Raw genomic sequence first — 17,918 nt, 5'->3', positions numbered from 1 at the left:
TTTTTTTTTTTTTTTTTTGTACCAAGGATCGAACTCAGGACCTTGCACTTGCAAGGCAGGCAGTGCCATTGAGCCAAATCCCTGGCCCTCTCATATCCTAATTCTTAATCAGAAGCCCCAGAGAATGGTTTTTCATATGCTCTGGCCTTTTTCTTCTAACTCCACTCATTTGGCGCTATTTCACTATTTGTTCATTCTTTTAACTTCAAAGTAACAAGAGAAGAATATGCAGCCTAAGCCATTCAGTTCACCACTGTGAGTAGCTGGTAAGAAGGCCTTCTGGAAATGGCATTTTTGATGAACATAACTCTCAGTTCCAGTATTAGCCCCACCTCTTCCCCAACTTTTTATCTGTATAAACTAAAATAGCCAGTAGGAAGTTCACTTTATTTGTGTTTATTTATTTACTGGTACCAGGGATTGAACTTGGTTCATTTTAAAACTGAAGGGCTGGGGATTTAGCTCAGTGGTTCCACTGCCTGCTTCATAAGCACAAGGTGCCAAGTTCGATCCCCAGTAGCAAATACAACAAAACAAAAAATGGAAGGAATAAACCACCACTACCTCTTATCTTGGAAAGAGCAGTTTATACTCCCTGGTATAAAACCAGCCAGCACCTGTCACAGGCTGTCCCCAGTGCCACGGGGCCTCTGGTTTCAAGGGCATCTTGTTGACATTTCCAGAGGCGCCAGAGTTCCTGGCTTGCAGCAGGGACTCCTCACGTAGTAGCGCGCATGCAGGGGTGTGGGGCTTCCATGCACTGGAAAACCATCTAGGAGCTCTGCAGTTCAAATTCCGACAATGGAATACGGTGCTTCGGACCGGAGATGGAGCCTTCAAAGGGCCGGGTCTCAAGGACGGTCAGAGGGATGTGGCAGGGAGTTAGCCAAGGCTGGGGTGGGATTTGAGGCTAAGGCTGTTCATATCAGATGTATTTTTACCAGAGAAGCAGAAATAGGCTTGGTCTATACATTTTATACGCTTACAGTAACCCACAAATAAAAGGTAAAATGTCAAATCCAGTTCTCTGGAATAAGCTCCAAGTCTCAAATCTCACGCTCGAATGACTGACTTGAAGTTCTATATATGTGATTGTCATAATCAATTTTCAAGTTGAGAAGCAGAATCAATGTGCCTAAGCTGTAGTCTCCTGTTATTCAACCAAACACTAAGCCATGTGTTGCTGGGAAGGTATTTTATACACGTGGTAAAGATTTCACAATCAAGTCCAGTGTAGTGATACACGTCTGTGATCCAGTGCTCTGGGAGGTTGAGGCAGGAGGATGCCAGATTCAAGAACTTGTCCCAAAAAACAAAAAAACAAAGCCAAAACAAAACAAAAAGATGATGATGGGTTTAATCTCCAGTACCCCTTTCCTCAAACGTCACAATGAGTAGACTTTAAGTATAGCAGATTATCCTAGATAATCTGAGTGGGCCTGATTCAGTCAGTTAAAAGATCCTTAGAGCAGAAAAGGTTTGCCAAAGAATTCTTGGACTACAGCATTGTTCCTGAGAATTTCAGCGTGCATTTCCTGCAGGCCTCCTCCAGACTTTAGACTTAACCAGCCAGCTCCCAACAATTGTGTAACCAATTCCTTGGTGAAGAAAAAGCTCTCACATGTATCTCTACTACTTCTGTTTCTCTGTTTCAGCCCTTACACAGTGACTGAGCCCGAGAACTTGCAAGCAGTACTGTGTACAATTAGGGCTTTAGTATATTTTCTTCTTTGTGGTTTTTTTATATTGCATATTTTATATAATTTTGAATGGTAAACGGTTTCTTAAACTATGGCTTAAACTCTTCATATTGCAATTTAAAACTATTTCTTAAACTTTGGAGCCAGGTTTGGTAGCCCACACCCATAATCCCATCTCCCTGGGTGGCTGAGGCAGAAAGATTATAGGTTTGACGCCAGCTTGGGCAACTTATTGAGACTGTCTCCCAATACAATAAAAAGGATTGGAGGACGTAGCTTAGTGCTCCTAAACTCAAATCTCGAGCTACAAAACTATATCAAACCAAACAAAAATCTCTGGTAGCTCTTTACTTACAAGTTCAATTTAAGAAAAGAAATCAGAGAGAAGGTATAGCGGCACATGCCTGTAACCCTGAGGCAAAGGTCCAGTGTGGCAGGCTGGCTGGGATTAGGCGTGACCTGTTAATTACAAAATCCTGGGCCACACTGGCAAAACAGATCCCAAAGCCCTGCAGGTGGACTTCTCCCAAGAACTAGAGCAAGTTTTTGGTAGGATAACTTGGACCTGACCCAGCCCCGGGAGTGGTGATACAAAAGGGCCATCCATCCACACTGAGCTCTCAGCCAGCTACTGTGCTCTCTCTTGCCTTTATGCTGCAGGAGATGTAGGGTGCACTTGTTTTCCTACTTTTACTCAGCCCAAATTTGCTCTGCAGAGCCTTTCTTTCTTTCTTTCTTTCTTTCTTTCTTTCTTTCTTTCTTTCTTTCTTTCTTTCTTTCTTTCTTTCTTTCTTTTATCCTTCATTAATGTGAAACTTCGCTACCGTTTGCACTTATCTCAACTGATTCTTTGTTCAGGACAGAAAGATCCTGGAAACCATCTCCTGAAGGAGACTCCAGAACCCCCAAACCCAGTGACAATCCTAGCTCTCTGAGAGGTTGAGGCAGGAAGATTGCAAGCTTGAGCCCAGCCCAGGTAACTTACTGTCCCAAAAACAAAAAAAATGGAAGTATCCAGCCCCTTTCCTTTCATTTTTCTAACTTGGAAATGAAAATTCAGGGTTTTTTTTTTTCCAAGACAAAATCTCATTATATAGTCCAGGCTGTCCTTGAACTTATGGTCTTCCTGCCTCAACCTCCTGAGTGCTTGAATTAAAGCCTAGATCACCATGACCTGGTAATTCTCCTTCTGAATAGATGGTTATAAAAACATATGTGTCTTCTGCTTTGACTTCTCTCCCACAGATTTTTATTTTATTTATTTTTATTTTTATGGCACTGGGGATCGAACTTGGGACCCTTGTGCTTGTGATGCAGTCAGTGGAACCACTGAACTAAATCCCGGCCCAAGACTTTTATTTTAAACTGCAGTTGTCCTAAACCATTGACCTCAGTGAGTTCTTTCTCACATGGTTCTCAATAAAGAAATTTACCCTTATAAATATATTTATATTTTTCAATAAATATATTTATATTTTTCAATAAATATATTTATCAACATAAATATATTTTACACATATACCTAAAGCTTTATATTGTTTATATGTAATTTTAAAAAACAGAAATAGAAACAAAATTACACCAAAAAGTATATACAAATAGATTTTCTAATGCTCACCTCCTCCATCTCAGGATACCTTGTATTTATTTCACTCTCCTTAAATTACTGAGCAACAGCTGGTGTAAAGAGAGGACTCAGTGGCTGGGTGTGGTGGCGCACGCCTGTGATCCCAGCACTTCAGACTGAGGCAGGAGGATCGCTGTGGGCTACATAGTGAGACACTGTGATAAACAAACAAACAAACAAACAAAATGACTCAGGCATCCACACTGTTAAAAGCAATAATTGTGCCTGCTTCGATGTGGATTTAATTCTCAACAAATTACCATAACTAAAGTATTTTATCTTCAAAATGGAACACTTAGCCAAGCATGGTGACACACACCTGTAATCCTGCACTGAGGGAACCTGAGGCAGGAGGACATCAAATGTGAGTTCCACCTGGGCAACCTACTGAGATCCTATCTCAAAGTAAAATTTTAAAAGGCAGGGGATTGGGATCTAGTTCAGTGGTAGAGTACACCTGATTTTGATTCTCAATACAAAGAAAGAAAAAAGAACAGAACACTTAGGGTAGGGAGGCAGTTCAGTGATAAACCCTGTTTAGACTCTTGGGGCCCCGGGTTCACTCCCCAGCACAACCACCCCAAATGTTAATAGTTATCATAGGAATCAATAATTTAACCTTTTGATATGTATCCAACAGAAAAAAAAACATGCCCATATACATACACAAATACCCTGCACATGAAATGAAAAAGATCACTGTGGGGACTTCCACAAGCCTACTGGATGAAATCTTACATTTAGGTTAATACAGATCAGACAAAAGTGCCCATAATTCAGTCAGCTGATTTATCACTCAGTTAACACTGCTAACCAAAGTAACAGCCTTGATATCTTAAACCTCTGCAGGAACTTGATAAGAATTAATATATTTTACTCTTAGTCACATGACATTTAACGTCTGTCCCAACTCGATCACTGATATAAAACAGAAGAGCAAAGTAAAATAGAAGGCAGAAGGAAAATTCCATTAAAACGCTAATGAAAAGCATTAAAATAGTTTGCTTTTCTGCCTGTGTGATTGTCACTATATCTACATGTCACATAATACATCGGAGTATTAAAAGGAGAAATATAGTGTTGATTACACTTAATTTGGTACTTCATTTATTGGCAATATAAGGAGCTACATCTGTAATGTTTTGTTTACAACCTTAAATCTCATCATTTTGAAAAAGATTTTTAAGATTCTTTGATTTTTTAAACAAAATGCAAGGATCCCAAGTATCAGTTATAAAAGTAGTTTTTGCTTAGTTTTAACCCTATAAAGTGTACTTAATTTGTAATTTAGAAATATGGAACTCTTTATTTTGTTTTGTTTTGTTTTTTGAGATAGGGTCTGGCTGAGTAGTTCAGGCTACCCTGGAGCTGGTGACTATCCTCCCGCCTCAGCCTCCCGAGTGCTGGGATTATAGGCATGTGTCATCATGCCAGGCCACAAAACTGTTATATATCCCAAATCACTGTGTGTGTGTGTGTGTGTGTGTGTGTGTGTGTTTTCCTTACGCAAACCAGACAGTTCTCATTACATATTAAATAGGAAAAAAAATTAAAATCCGTTACGATGATGATCTACTCAGGAAAGTTTTGGTATTTAAAAATTGATTTTTACATTTGCTGGATGCAAAAATGAATCGCTGTCTCAATAAAGGCCGAGACCAGATTTCATACTACAATCTTTCATTACATACAGTGTGCGTCCTCTGGCGTTGGTCACACTGGGCACCCTAACTACAGCACCATTCTCCTGTCCGGACAGCACCCCGTTCTGGTTCCTGTCCTAGCAATACTTGATTTCTGTTAAACAGCTGCTATCCATGCCATCCTGTGCATAATTCCTAATTTAGGGAAATGTTAAAATATTCTCAAGAGGACATCAAAATGAACATCAAAGACATTGTATTCTGATGGCAAGAACGCTGGAAACAATCAGTACACTATACAGTAAACACGAATGTCTAGCGGAGCGCCAGCCGCCGCAGTCGGTAGAACATTTATTTGCTGGAAGCACTAACATTTATCCTTTACGAACACAATCAAAATCTTTCCATTTCCCCTAAATGTTTTTGCTTTTAAATCAAAAGGTAAAAAACATAACGGTTATCCGAGCCACAGAAACGCCACCGGGTGTTATCAACAATAAAGATAATCTTAGTAGCAAACAACCACACTTCAAACTACACGACGCGAAAAACCGCAGACTACAAATCCCAGAGTTCCCCGGGGCCGAGGCGGGGCTACCTCCGAATGGATAACTCGCTCCTCCAATGGCAGCCAGAGAACTCCCACCAGGGAGAGCGTGAAGGACTGCTCACTCTGCGTTCAGAGCTATGTTATTTTCGAGGCTTTCTGAGCCTCTGTAGTGTCTGGGGCTCGCTTTTGAGAACCAACATATTTCAAGCCCTCAGTAGAAACCTCCCAGTTGCCATAAAAATTTTCTACCTCAGGCCGGGGATTTAGCTCAGTGGTTCCGCCGCCTGCCTTGCAAGCGCAAGTTTCCGAGTTCAATCCCCGGTACAATAAAATAAATACATAAAATTACGCCAAAAATGAAGCAGTACACGCGCTCGCTAACGTCTACAGGTGAAAACGCAAATAGCCAGAGAGCAACACGAATATCCGGTCCACAGAGGAAGAGGCGGAACCTTCTCTTAGTCTTGCTCTTTATTGGTCAAAATAGCCCATCACAACCAATGGAATCCTTGAAACCTCAATTAACATTAGCGTATTGGGCGGTGCTGTGTGGCGCTTTGCGGAAGTTGGATCTACGCAGGCGCAGGTATCCTGCTGTCGTCCAATCGGGAGCAAGCAAGACAGATCACCTCCCGGCAAGCTCCCTGTGCCTCTACGCCCCGCCTCTTTCGTTGCCTGGGCGGTGTGACCCGTTTCTTGCTTCCGACCAATCCGGTGCCTTTTCCTTTGCGCTTTGAAGCGCTGGAGAGGCAGAGAGCAGTTCCGGTCGTCGGGCCTGAGCCAGGTGCGCCCGCTTTTCCTTCAGTTCTGGGTGGGAGTCGCTGCTTCTATTCTCTCAAGGAACGGGCTGGGCTAGGGACTCAGTACGGTGCCCGCTTGGTTAGGAAGCCGGTGTCGCCGAGCTCCGGAGGCCGGGAGCGCCTGCGGTGGGCCTCGTGCGGGGCTCTCCGGAAGTGGGCGCTGAGGTCCCGGGAGCGACGCTGACGCGGTAACCGGTCGCACCGAGAGTTACGGGGAGCTTTTATTGCTCCGGCGGCCGTGCGGCGGGGGGCGGTTCGGGGTTCTGGTACGGGCTCTGGGTTAGGAGACGTGGGTAAGAGTGACGGGACAGAGGACAGTGTGGGTCAGGGTGATGGGTCGAGCTAAGTTCTGGTTTTCTAAGTAAGTTTATGGTTTTATGAAATGGCACCACCTGGGTGAGGTTGGGTTAAATCCAGCTTCCCCGAATTAGGTTTTTTTTTCTTTTTATTGAGTTTATTGGTGCAATCGAGGTATACAATACAGTTACTGTAAGACCTAAAGTCTCACTTCCACTCCACGGAGCGTGAACAGCCGAAAGGCCTCCACCACGATGCTGGGCCCTAACACCCAGCGAGGCTCCGGGAACACGACAGAGAACCGAGAAACCCAGGAAGGAACACACCAGCCTAGATGGTAAAAGAGACCTTTATTAGTCTGGCCAGACGGCACTCCCGGAGCCAGGTGGCTCAGAGAGGCAACTGCTCAGGGGCTGAGGTACTTTTTATAAGGTTTTTCTAAACAAAGAGTCAGGGAATTCACAGAACAAGACTGCAAACACATTGCTTATCTTATGCAGGAAATGTTCTAGGGTCACCTTTTGTCAAACCATTTGCCCCTGGGCGGGCTGTTAACCAAGGTAGCAATTAGCATATGAAGAAGCACAGTCTGGCCTATTAGCATGGAGTCACTTTAGCCTATTCAAGTCTTACAATCCCCACTGATCTTAGGTAGAATCAAATCCTTGATTCATTGTTTAAATTTTTAGCTAAGGGGTCACAGCAATTTGTAAAGGCATCTCTTAACAGTATGACACAATATAAGAGTCTATATCTAGATTGTAGTTCTCCTTCTTCAGCCGTGCGTAGACTCACCAGCTTCCGGTGTGGTGAGAGCAGGGCTTTGAGTGCGTTGTCTCTTGGCCTCCTAGAGTCGGATTCCCTGGAATTCTGTTTTACTCTAGAGTGGTGTAGCTGAGTTTCAGCTACCTTGATAGCTGTGGGAGTAACTATAAGTGACTCATATGGCCCTTTCTATATAGGTCAGAAAGGGGTCCTTTTCTAAATTTTAACATCACAGGGAGGTCTTTTTTATTTTTTTAATTTACCCTTGAATATTTTTTTGAAATACTTGCACAATTTTAACTCCTGTGATTTTATACTGGATAAGCCCTAATGTAAGACCTAAAGTCTCACTTCCACTCCACGGAGCGTGAACAGCCGAAAGGCCTCCACGATGCTGGGCCCTAACACCCAGCGAGGCTCCGGGAACACGACAGAGAACCGAGAAACCCAGGAAGGAACACACCAGGCTAGATGGCAAAGAGACCTTTATTAGTCTGGCCAGACGGCACTCCCGGAGCCAGGTGGCTCAGAGAGGCAACTGCTCAGGGGCTGAGGTACTTTTTATAAGGTTTTTCTAAACAAAGAGTCAGGGAATTCACAGAACAAGACTGCAAACACATTGCTTATCTTATGCAGGAAATGTTCTAGGGTCACCTTTTGTCAAACCATTTGCCCCTGGGCGGGCTGTTAACCAAGGTAGCAATTAGCATATGAAGAAGCACAGTCTGGCCTATTAGCATGGAGTCACTTTAGCCTATTCAAGTCTTACAATCCCCACTGATCTTAGGTAGAATCAAATCCTTGATTCATTGTTTTAAATTTTTAGCTAAGGGGTCACAGCAATTTGTAAAGGCATCTCTTAGACAGCTAAATTGCGGATTAGGATTCCCAGAGCACAAAAAGTTTTCATATTTTTATCATCTGTAGGCTCATAAACTCTTAATTTAGAAGTATAATAACTCATAACAGTATGACACAATATAAGAGTCTATATCTAGATTGTAGTTCTCCTTCTTCAGCCGTGCGTAGACTCACCAGCTTCCGGTGTGGTGAGAGCAGGGCTTTGAGTGCGTTGTCTCTTGGCCTCCTGGAGTCGGATTCCCTGGAATTCTGTTTTACTCTAGAGTGGTGTAGCTGAGTTTCAGCTACCTTGATAGCTGTGGGAGTAACTATAAGTGACTCATATGGCCCTTTCTATATAGGTCAGAAAGGGGTCCTTTTCTAAATTTTAACATCACAGGGAGGTCTTTTTTATTTTTTTAATTTACCCTTGAATATTTTTTTGAAATACTTGCACAATTTTAACTCCTGTGATTTTATACTGGATAAGCCCTAATGTAAGACCTAAAGTCTCACTTCCACTCCACGGAGCGTGAACAGCCGAAAGGCCTCCACGATGCTGGGCCCTAACACCCAGCGAGGCTCCGGGAACACGACAGAGAACCGAGAAACCCAGGAAGGAACACACCAGGCTAGATGGCAAAGAGACCTTTATTAGTCTGGCCAGACGGCACTCCCGGAGCCAGGTGGCTCAGAGAGGCAACTGCTCAGGGGCTGAGGTACTTTTTATAAGGTTTTTCTAAACAAAGAGTCAGGGAATTCACAGAACAAGACTGCAAACACATTGCTTATCTTATGCAGGAAATGTTCTAGGGTCACCTTTTGTCAAACCATTTGCCCCTGGGCGGGCTGTTAACCAAGGTAGCAATTAGCATATGAAGAAGCACAGTCTGGCCTATTAGCATGGAGGCACTTTAGCCTATTCAAGTCTTACAGTTACATTCATCATTGGGGTTCTGTACCTTTACATAATAGGTCTTGATTCTCATTTTTTCCCCTTGTCCCTGCCCTCCCTTCACACCCTCCTCCCCTCCCCATTCACAAACACTTTATTTCCATTTTTTCAGTTTCTCCTATTTTTTTCCTCTCCCTTATTACCTTTCCCCCGCCCTTCCCACTTTCCCTACACCTTTAGCCCTTTACTTCCTATTTCACATTATTAATTATCTCATTAGGATCCTGTGTACTATTATAATTTTTCACTCAAAGAAACTATTCGGTATTTCAGTTAAAGAAATCTCTGTATGAACATTAAAAATAGGGAATCCTAAAATAAAACTAAAAAGGAAAGTAAAAGAAAAGGCAATGATGTAACGTTAAAATAATCCTTAATTCTGGAGATGAAAATGGTCCCTGAACATATTTAAATTGCTTCTTGCTCTCATGGTCTTTCTTATCTTATTCTTTTTTTTCATTATTTACTGAATTAGGTTTTTATCTCCGAAACGGTGTGGCGGGTCTCTGGGAGCGGGGGTGCCGTTTGTGTTTTCATTTTCCTGGGAAGAAACAGAATTAGCGTTGTTACCCTTGTGCGTATTGTCTTCCGCTCTAACAAGTTAAGCGTGGCATTCCACTTTGACGGATGTAAAATAAAGATAGCGGTGTGAAATACTGCTTCCGTTTTCTTTCCTAAATTGAAGTTGTTTAAAAAATGAATACAACATACTTGGCAGTGAATTACTGTTACCAAGGTAGAAGGATCCGGTGGGAAGACGTCTGGGTAGGAGGCAGTTACTGGGTGAGTCGTCCTCAGATTCTTCACTGCGGAGTTATTACTAAAGAACTGCTTCTTCCAGCTGTGATGAGCAAGTAGAAAGTCGATGGAATGTGTGAGTTATTGATGTTTCTGTCTTTCCTATTTTTTCTGCCACACCTGGAGTGGCATTTGAACTACTACTGCACAGAATGAAACTAGTAGCTTGAAGCCCGGTTACACTAGTGTGAAATTTCTCTTCCGCCTACAGGGACCTTGAGTCTGCTGGTCCAGGGATAAGGACGGTTTCCCCCCTATGGGCAGGAGTGAGAAGCCTGGTTTGAGGTCTTGCCTTAGTCTGGTCCCTGTGGCATGAAGAAATAACAGATCAGCCCACATCACTGTGTTTCTGAGTTCTTTTCTCTCACCTAGTATTGGTGAAGTTTCAAGTCATATCTTTGTTTTCATTTTAAATCTTGTCTTCCTCTGCCACTAATATTACAAGTAGAACTTAAGACACTGCTTTTTTGCATTTCCATTGTAATGCTGGAAAACTACATTTTTGGTGAATTCTATGTATTTATTTTCACTTGATAGCAAAAAATGAGAGAATTTCAGTACATCTGAACCAGAACTATCTCCATGTTAAGTCAGTTTACTAGTGTTTTAGAATGGATTATGTGCAAACCAGTGCTACCTATCTTTGTTTTGGAGGTTAGAAGGCTGAAATAATTTTCACTGGGTTAAACTCGAGGTGTTGCAGGCCTATTTATTTTTGGAAGCTCTGAGAGGAGGATCCATTTCCTACTGCCACCTCTCCCAGGGATCCAACTCAGGAACTTGTACTTGCCAGGCAGGTGTGGTGCCACTGAGCTATATCCTGGGCCCACTATGTCCCCGACCCCTTTTCCTACTGTTTTTGACCTTCCAGTGGCTGTCTATTCCTTCTGAGCCCTTCCTTGTATCACTTCAGTGTCTCCTCCTGGCCCCTTCTCTTCTGTAGTCAGATCTTCCTCTGCCTCTTTTGTTGTGATGGAACATTCTTAGGTTCTAGGAGGTAGCACCTGCATGTCTTTGGGGACCGCTATTCAGCTTATCCCAAAGGGTATAAAGAAGGGTAAACCATACTAGGGTATGACAGCTTAAAATCTAATAGGAGTTGTAAGAGAAGAAAGTAAAATTCTTCAACATTACCACAGTTTAGTACTTCTCCACCTTTTCCACTGGACTTTAAAAACAGAGGTAAGTGGATGTTCCTATGGTGGATAACATGAAATCTAAAATACTTTAGAGGAATAAAGGTTTTTTATCTGTTTTGTGCTGCTGGGGCTCTAACCCAGGGCCTTGTGCATGCTAGGCAAATGCACTGCATCTGACCCACATTCCCAGTATTCGGAATTGAAGCAGGGGCTTTGTGGCTGGGCTGTGTTTCCCAGCCTTTTTTTAAGAGTAAGGAATACTTGTTGAGTGAGAGCTCCTGCCTGAGAGGGAGAGGAGAGGACACTTGGAAAGTGGGTTGCTCCTCCCAGTTTTTTTTAAAAAGTCACCACGTTGCCCAGGTGGGGCTCAAGCTTGCATTTCCCTTGCCTTGGCTTCACAGGGTGAGGATTATAGGCACGGGTCACCATGCCCAGCAAAAAGACTAAAAAATATTGAACTCTAAACTTCTATCTTAAAGTTTAACGTGACCTTTGCATTCAGTTTTGTACTATGTTCATAATTAATGCCATTTAGAATTGTTTATCACATCATAACTTCTTTCCTAGTTTACTGTGTTCATAGTTTTCATGGCCTTAGGTGTTGAGAATTCATGGTAAGGAAGACATTTAAACAACCAAGTCGTTTCCCCCTGGGTTCCATCAGAATATGAAGAAGGCTTTAAGGAGAAAATTAATATGACCCTCTCCTATCCTGCCCCTGGCAAGAAGGCAGGAGCTCTGATAACCGTGGTTTTTCTTCAGAACAGCGCAGCCGTCTCTTGCTTTCTCATCTCTGGAAGCAATTTATAATTTTCAGGAGACGTGATCTGATTGAGTTGCATATGTTACCAACTATACTGGTGTGGATACTACTAGTAGTGTCCATAAAAGTATCCAAAAAGAAAGAAAAAGAAAACCTAGCTCCAGACATTCATAGTAACTAGGCAGTTAGACATCTCTTGATTTTGTTTTTGTTCTTTTCCGGTACTGGAGATCGAACTCAGGACCTTGCACTTGCAAGGCAGGCACGGTGCCAGAGCTAGCCCAAGCCCTCTTTTTCACATGGAGAGTAGGAAGGGAAAAGGGCAAGGAGAAGCATATGTGAGAAGTTCGTGGGCAAGGCCTGGAAGTAACCTACATTATTTTCTCAGATTCCATTGGAATGTGACACGTAGACACACTTAACTAATCTAATGTCCCTAGCTGGTGACATGAGGCTGTGTGATAGTGGTAATGTACTAGCCAGCTACTTAGAACTTGCCCCGAGCCTTGAATTTTCCACCCCTTAGTTTCTCCATCCTTTAAACTCCGCATTGTCGTCCTGATGTCTCAAGACATCTCTGTGTGGCAGAGTCTCTTCTAAGCAGGTTCCAGACCTCTGTGGCTGTCAGGTCTCAGCACAAAGCCTTTGCCCTGATCAGGGTTGGGCTGTACAGGCCAGGAATGGTGCTAGGCATTCATCTCTCCTTGTGTTGAGTTTCTTTCTGCACTTTCTGAGCAGGTAGATAGCCAGTCCAGACTTTTCCAGTACGTATCTTAGACCAAATGTTGGGCTGTGAATTTAGCTCAGTGGTGCTGCACCTGCCTTGTGAGGTCCTGAGTTTGATCCCCAGTATGAGGTAGGATTTACCGGGGCCAGGTCAAGTTACTCATGCAAAATAGGGGACAAGGAAAAAAATTCTACAGTATTTCAGTAACTTTTCCTGAAGAAATTTTTTTCTCAACTTCTTTACTCTGGTGCTTGTATTTCCTCAAAACAGGTAAGTCTAATGCAAAACTAATTTTTTAGGGGAGCGGGGATTTAGCTCAGTGGTTCGGTAGCCTGCCTTGCAAGTGCAATGACCCGAGTTCAATCCCCGGTAACAAAAAAAAAAAAAATAAAAATCTTAATTTTGTATATGTAAAGTATAGTTTGTTGAGACATTTTTTAAAATTGCCTAGTTATATAATTTTTAAAAGTTCTCAATAATCCAAACCTAACCTATTCCACTTATTTTTTAAATGTTCACACTTGCAACTGGGTGTGGTGGCGAATTGCTTTAATCCTAGCCCTGGGTAGGCGGAAGCGCAGTGATCCCAGGTTCAAGCTCAGCCTGGACAATTCACTGACCCTGTCTCTAAATAAAAATTGGGGATATAGCTCTGTGAAGACCCTGGGCGTAATTACTAGCACCATAAAAAACAAAACAAAATTTGATATTTGGTTCACCAGACCTCTGTTTCTGCTTTAGCAATTTGCATTCAGTGACCAAGATGAATGATAGTTAGAAATGATTTTTTTTTTTCTGTGCTGCAAATTGAACCCTAGAAATTATTGGTTTGGGTTTTTTGTTATTGTTCTTGAAAAATAGTACAGATTGCGAATCCCTGATTCCAAATACTCCAGAATTGGAACCTTTGTGATTGTTGCCATGATGCCATAAGTGGACATATCCACACCATGAAACCTTGTGCACAGAAGTACTAAAAATACTGTATAAAGTTAACCTTTTGGATATGTGGATAAGGTCTATGGGAAACATTAATTTTGTGCTTGGACTTGGGTCTTGTTCCGAAGATACCTCATGTATATAGAAATATTTCAAAATCTAAAACACTTAGACATAGTAGCACATAGCACTCAGGAAGCTGAGGTAGGATCACTGCAAGTTTGAGGCCAACCTGGGCTACATAATGAGTTCGAGGCCAGGATGAACTACATAGTGAGACCCTGTCTCAAACAGCCAGGGATTTGTCTCAGTGGTTCCGACACCTGCCTCGCAAGTGAAAGGGCCAGAGTTTGATCCCTGATACCAAAACCAAACAAAAAATTTAAACATTTCCGCTTAAGGATACCCAATCCATGCTGTTAGAGGGACACATTATTTCACATTCTGCTATTTAAAATTGAATTCACCTAGATTGAAATGCAGATTTACTTGGGTTCCAAGTTCATTTTGGCAGGACTAAATGGTTCATTCTAGTTTAGATAAATTGTACAGAATATGACAAAACTATTATCATTTTAAAGGTCATAAAACTTATTTTTTTGTTGTGTTTTTTAAGACTGTCTCATTGTGTAGTTCAGGCTGGGCTTGAATTCACCATGTAGACCAGACTGGTTTCAAACCTGTGTTGCTCCTTCTGCCTCAGCCTACTGAGTGCTGAGATTACAGGCATATGCCACCATGCCCAGTTCATAAAACTCCAGTGTGTATTCCGTATTGTCGTCTAGGTTTTCTTGGCCAATCATTAATTTTGTTATGAAAAAACTTGAAAAGTTATTATAAAGCATAAAAATTTTTGGAAGCATCTGTGATAAATATTTCAAGTCAGAAGATACAGAGACTATGCAAATTGTATAACTTCTGAGCTTTAGTGTGCTTGTTTGTAAAATAAGAGTAATTTGACAATTTATTGTCCTACTTACAGAGTGTGAGAATCAAACAAAATAAACACTGTAGTCCTTTGCAAAATATAAAATTCTTGGCAACAAGAGCGAGAAGTTATGCTACAGAGCTACAGTGATAAAAACAGCATGATACTGGCCAAAAAACAGACTCAAAGATCAGTGGAACACAGTAGAAGTTGCAGAAACAACTCCAAGCACACTCAGCTGCCTTATCTTTGACAAAGGGGGAAGATACTTGCAGTTGGGAGAAAGCCTCTTTAATAAATGATGCTGGAAAAACTGGCCTTCCACATACCAAAGATTGAAACTAGACCCATATTTTTCACCATGCACTAACCTAAAATCAAAATGGATCACAGGTGTAAATATTAAAACAAAAACACTATCTGCTGGAAGATAGAACAGGTAAAGCTCTAGAAGACATAGGCGTAGGCAAAGACTGAACAAAACCCCAATCACACAGGAAATATTGCAAAGAATCAACATCTGGGATCACATAAAATTGAAAAGCTTTTGCACAGCAAAAGACCACCAACAGAATGAAAAGACAGCCCATAGAATGGGAAAAAATTTTTATCAGCTACTCAAAGGGCTAATACCTAGCATATATATATATATATATATATATATATATATAAAGAACTCAAATCAGACCCCCCCCATTTAAAGACCCAATCCACAAATGGACATATGAAATAACAGATGCTTCTCCAGATGCAGAAGTACAAACAGCAACTAAATAGGAAAAACTGTTCAACATCACGTCATTCATGAAATGCAGATTAACACAGGTTCCACCTCAGACCAGGAAGAATGGCTATCAAGAACTCAGACAATAGCAAATGCTGGTGAGGCTGTGTTTCTTTGTTGGTGGGAGTGTAAATTGATACAACCACTATGGAAATTCATATAGAGATTCCTCAAAAAACAAACAACCCCATTTGACCCAGCTATTCCCCTTCTTGGCATCTTCCTGAAGGAGTTAAAAGCATCATACCACAGTGATATATGCATACCCATATTTATAGCAGCACAATATGTAATACAGCTAAATCCTTTGAAATAGCCTAGATGCCCATGAACAGGTAAATGGATAAAGGAAGTAAGGTTTTTAAAAATATACAATGGAGAACTGCTCTGCCATAAAGAAGGATAAACTTGAGACATTTTTAAGGAAATGAATGCACTTGAAGACCATAATTTCAAGTGTAATCAGTCAGATACACATGTCTAAATGTTGTAATTATTTCTCTTGTGTGAGATACCCAAAGGGTAAATAAGGAGAATAATGGAGATCAGATGTTGGAAAGTTAGGAAGAATATGTTCAAAGGGGCAGGGGCAAGGAAAAATGGATTAAACAATAAAGAATGGAAGAAGAGCTGGATTTAGCTCAGTGGTTCTACTGCCTGCCTCACAAGTGCAAGGTCCTGAGTTCAATCCCTGGTACGGAAAAACAAAAAAACAATGGAAGCGAAAAAATGGAAACAACTTTTGTAAATGGGAGAGGGTGAAGGGTTAAAGGAGGGGAGGGGAGGGGAATGGGAAAAAAAATGAAGACATACTGTGTGCAGTTACAGATTACCTGTGATGACTGTGATTGTTACAGTGAACATACTAATATAAAAATTTTTTTAATGTAAAGTTCATTGGCTAACAAAATATAAGCTTATGTTCCTAGTACCTTTAAAAGTTCACATTTAGCTTTGAGTTTGTTTGAACTCTACTGATATGTGTATTTTGTTTTTGTCTTTTTAGCTCTATCACCATTTTGCCTTTTTAGAAGTTGACTGGAACAAAAATTAAAAAAGTCTTTTTGAGTTTTTTGTTTAACTTTAGGGTGCCTTCAGATTTCACTTCACTTAGCACTACGTGTTCATAGAGTAGAAGAAACCTCTTCAAAAGATGAAGCTTGATGTACCATCATAATGAAAAAATCTTTTTCTAGTAATGTGTATCAATTGTGTCAGGTAATGTGTTCCCTTATTTTTATTTTTTTATTTTCTGGGTTTTTTGAGACAGGGTCTCACTATGTAATTGAGACTGACCTGGAACTCACTATGTAGCCCAGGCTGGTCTCAAACTCACAGCGATCCTCCTGCCTCAGCCTCCGGAGTGCTGGGGTTACAGGTGTGTGCCACCCTTAGTTTAAATAGGTAGCCATTGAAACAAATGATGGCTCCTGCTTTTTATTTTTTTTAATTTTGTTTATTTTGGGGGGTTTCAACTCGGGACCTTGGGCTTGCAAGGCAGATGTGGTACCACTGCCAGTGATTTTATTGACGCTCCCTTCCTACTGTGTTGGTGCTGGGGATGGAACCCAGGGCCTCACACTGCTGGGCAAGTGAGCACAGCACTGGTGAGCCATATCCCCACCCTTTCTAACGGTTTAAATTGCCTCAGAGCTAGTGGTTAAAAACAAATTCTAGGCCGGGGGATTTAGCTCAGTGATTCCGCCTGCCTCCCAGGCTCAAGGACCCAAGTTTGATCCCCCTTAACAAAAAAATAAAAATAGCCGGGCCTGGTGGCGCATGCCTGTAATCCCAGCACTCGAGTGGCTGAGTCAGGAGGATTGCTATGAGTTCGAGACCAGCCTGGGCTACATTGTGAGTTCCAGGTCAGTCTCAACTACATAGTGAGAAGCTCAGTGATTCCGCCTGCCTCCCAGGCTCAAGGACCCAAGTTTGATCCCCCTTAACAAAAAAATAAAAATAGCCGGGCCTGGTGGCGCATGCCTGTAATCCCAGCACTCGAGTGGCTGAGTCAGGAGGATTGCTATGAGTTCGAGACCAGCCTGGGCTACATTGTGAGTTCCAGGTCAGTCTCAACTACATAGTGAGACCCCGTCTCAAAAAAACATCTCACTTGGTTGAATCCCTGACTAGTTACTAGCTATTTGATCTGGGGTTGTTTAACTGATCTGTGTATCACTGTCCTCATCTGTGGAATTAGATAACAAGTACCTCCTGGGGAATATTTGAAGGCTTTAAAACAGTACCTGGCGAGCCGGGTGTGGTGGCACACGCCTGTAATCCCAGCACTCAGGAGGCTGAGGCAGGAGGATCACTGTGAGTTCGAGACCATCCTGGGCTACAAAGTGAGTTCTGGGTCAGTCTCAACTACATAGGGAGACCCTGTCTCAAAAAAACAAAAATCAGTACCTGGCACTATTTGATAACTTACATCCTATCACCATTGATTTTATTCAGTATCATCAATCAAGTATCAATGCAATAGAAGAGAAAGGTGTAAATTATTTTAAATTTATCGTGTCTCATAATTGATATTATTTCAAATATTTATTTAAGCCGGGCATGTTGGTGCACGCCTGTTATCCCAGCACTCGGGAGGCTGAGGCAGGAGGATCACTGTGAGTTCAAGACCAGTCTGGGCTACATAGTGAGTTCCAGGTCAG

At 41.9% G+C, this 17,918-nt stretch overlaps 2 protein-coding genes across 4 annotated transcripts in view; one reads left to right on the top strand and one right to left on the bottom strand.

The window, feature by feature from the left end:
* Window positions 1–3,653, bottom strand: part of LOC104872507 (60S ribosomal protein L27a-like) — an 89,565-nt gene extending 85,912 nt beyond the window's left edge. For both annotated transcript variants that reach the window (XR_783202.2, XM_010638752.2), the window contains exon 1: window positions 3,319–3,653. Coding sequence is in view for 1 of the 2 variants with exons in the window: in XM_010638752.2 (XP_010637054.1) it covers window positions 3,319–3,327 (9 nt within the window). In the remaining variant the exon portion in view is untranslated. The remainder of the gene's footprint in view (window positions 1–3,318) is intronic.
* Window positions 3,654–6,051: 2,398 nt separating this feature from the next.
* The window catches only part of Wdr89 (WD repeat domain 89), a 27,531-nt gene continuing 15,664 nt past the window's right edge, over window positions 6,052–17,918 (top strand). Inside the window, exon 1 of one of the 2 annotated variants that reach the window (XM_010638754.3) lies at window positions 6,052–6,304. The gene's annotated coding sequence lies outside the window, so the exon portion shown is untranslated. Of the gene's footprint in view, window positions 6,332–17,918 lie in introns of both variants that reach the window. The other variant, XM_033766876.1, reaches the window with a different exon arrangement.

This window comes from Fukomys damarensis, unplaced genomic scaffold (assembly GCF_012274545.1).
Source record: "Fukomys damarensis isolate Sample0158 unplaced genomic scaffold, DMR_v1.0_HiC HiC_scaffold_21, whole genome shotgun sequence".
Classification (NCBI taxonomy): domain Eukaryota; kingdom Metazoa; phylum Chordata; class Mammalia; order Rodentia; family Bathyergidae; genus Fukomys; species Fukomys damarensis.
Note: the sequence above shows the minus strand (reverse complement) of the source record. Positions and strands in the feature narration are given on the sequence as shown.